We start from the raw sequence: 2,243 nt of genomic DNA, 5'->3' as shown, positions 1-2,243 counted from the left end.
TCTGGGGGAGCACGGGGCACTGGGTGATTCCCACTTGGGAAACTGAGGCTTTAGGGAAGGGTTTAGTGTCTGGCCGTGCTGTTTGGGATTTAACAGAGGAAGCGGTGAGGAACTGCCTCTGGGAAAGAGGGGGGGTCAGGGAAGGAGAGTGAGGAGGGTCTGGTGAAATGCTGTGGGTGCCACTGCCTGCCCGCCCGCCCCTGCCTGCCTTGGGCACTGTGTGTGGGCTCCACGCTGAAGCCAAATCCTGGCTTTATTTTAAGCCTAAGTAAAACCATCAGGAGTGTCTGGTCCCTTTACCTTCCCTGTGGGAAGGTGGCCCTTGGGTTGATTTATGAAGAGGATGGGTGTTTGGGAAAGAGGGGTCCTGGCTGCTCTGTCCCGTGCCACCGGCTCCTTCCACGCCTCCTCCTGGCCTCAGGCAGTGGACGTAGCCCCTGCTTGCCTGCGCAGGTAAGAGCCTTCTCCCTCCCCTCTCCCCCTGCCAGCTCTCCAGATGTGACCGTCCTTCTTTGGCACGGGACAAGGCTTGGGTGGTGAAGACGGAGGCCGCAAGGAGGGAGAGGACGTGGAGGGCTGGCGTTCACAGCTGCTGGCTCTGTCCCTCCTCCAGGAATCGCTTTTGAAAGTCATATGTGTGCGCGCACGTGCGTGTGGAGGAGAGGAGAGGTGGTTTCCAAGCCCTCCATGGGCTCTTCAGAAGTGCAGCTGGGGGCCGTTTCCTCCTTGGCGGGGTTCCCACCAGACGGGGACGGCCAAGTGCTCGCCCTGTCCTGCCGCGGGCTGCACAGCCCCTCGCCTGCTCCACGCATGCAGCCCCTTGCCGGCGTGCTGGGCAGCTGGGATCTTCTCCAGCCCCACCGCCTTGCTTTGGAGCTTCCCACACCACCTCTGCCATGGCTGCAGGCTTTAAATATATATATACATATATATATACACATATATATATATAAAAAAAATTACAAAAATCAACTAAAATTCATTGATTCCCTCCCCTGTCTAATGCAGAGGAGATGGCGCATGGGTTTGAATGGGGCCCTGCGCTTCTTGCAGCTGAAGGTCTGGACATGCGCTGAACATGCGCTTTGCTGGGGAGCGGCTGCAGCCGCAGGAATGGGATGGGGAGGCTTTGCAGCGGGAGTGGTTTGGGGAAGGGTGGTGGGCCAGATTTTGTGCCTGTGCCAGGGCGATGGCAGTGCCCCTGCTAGCACCCTCCGAGCATGACTTTATGCCACCCAGAGCAAGCGGTCCCCTCACCCCTCATGGCACAAAGGCAGAAGTGCTCAGCAAGGGTGTGCATGGCTTCGGACCAGTGCGGGTTGCATCCCTCCTTAGCCCTGCCGCTGGTCAAAGCCCAGTTCTGCTCCCATGAGGATTTTGGGTTTTCTGGCCCCTCTGAAAGGGGCTGGCCTTTTCTCCACAGCTGACACCATCAAGGCTCCTGATTTTGCCCATCCTGAGGCCATCCTGCACCCCTTCCTCCCCACCCAGCACCCCCCTGGGTTGCAACCCCTTGCGGTGAGCTGAAGCATCTCTGACACTTCTGTTCTTTTTCAGAAACAGACTGAATTCAAACCATCAGCCCCGGAGGATCCGCTCTTACACTTGAGAAGAAATTTTTGGTCTTTAAGAAACCCATGGGCCGGCCTGATCCAAACCTCAGGAGCAGGACGTGGTGATAAAGCACTGCCGTAAATGAGACCTTTGAGCACAGCACAAGAGAGAGCACGCGTGCAAAAACTGGGCACTTAGTGCAGAGCTCTCGGTGGCCCGGCCGAGGAGATGGCTGAGAGCTGGCGGAGGCGGGGGCTCAGCTCGACCCAGGAAATAGGATGCTCTTGTTTGCTTTTCAGTGGACAGACTTTCAGATTTCATATTCATATACCGATGCCTACAGCTGCCTATACAAGCATAACTGAATCTCAGACATTGTGTAAACAAGGTCATTGCTTAGATATGGACTATCATGGCACAGTACTCTTTTTTTTTTTTTTTTTTTCTTTTCATTTTTTCATCTGTCCGTTAAGGTGTTTGTTCTCTAAAGGTTGGCATGGCTGCATATATGCTCTCCGCCCTTTCTGGTCCTTAAGCCCTGGAAATGAAGGGCTTTGCAGGCACACAAGTGTGTGTGTGTGTGTGTTAGGAAAGGAAAGGTATCTGAGAAGAAAACTGCCAGTCTTGCATTAAAGTCCAGTGGGAGTTGAGTGAGATTTTCATCCCTACAGATGAGGTTAGATTTAGCG

The 2,243-nt window shown here is 54.7% G+C and overlaps 1 protein-coding gene across 1 annotated transcript in view; it reads left to right on the top strand.

Annotated features, from left to right (window-relative positions):
* The window catches only part of ZHX3 (zinc fingers and homeoboxes 3), a 4,267-nt gene extending 2,658 nt beyond the window's left edge, over window positions 1–1,609 (top strand). The window contains 1 exon segment of the mRNA XM_009883647.1: window positions 1,558–1,609. Coding sequence (XP_009881949.1) covers window positions 1,558–1,609 — 52 coding nt within the window.
* The last annotated feature ends 634 nt before the right edge of the window (window positions 1,610–2,243 follow it).

This window comes from Charadrius vociferus, unplaced genomic scaffold, assembly GCF_000708025.1.
Source record: "Charadrius vociferus isolate BGI_N301 unplaced genomic scaffold, ASM70802v2 scaffold320, whole genome shotgun sequence".
In the NCBI taxonomy this organism is placed as follows: domain Eukaryota; kingdom Metazoa; phylum Chordata; class Aves; order Charadriiformes; family Charadriidae; genus Charadrius; species Charadrius vociferus.
This window is presented reverse-complemented; position numbering and strand designations above follow the sequence as displayed.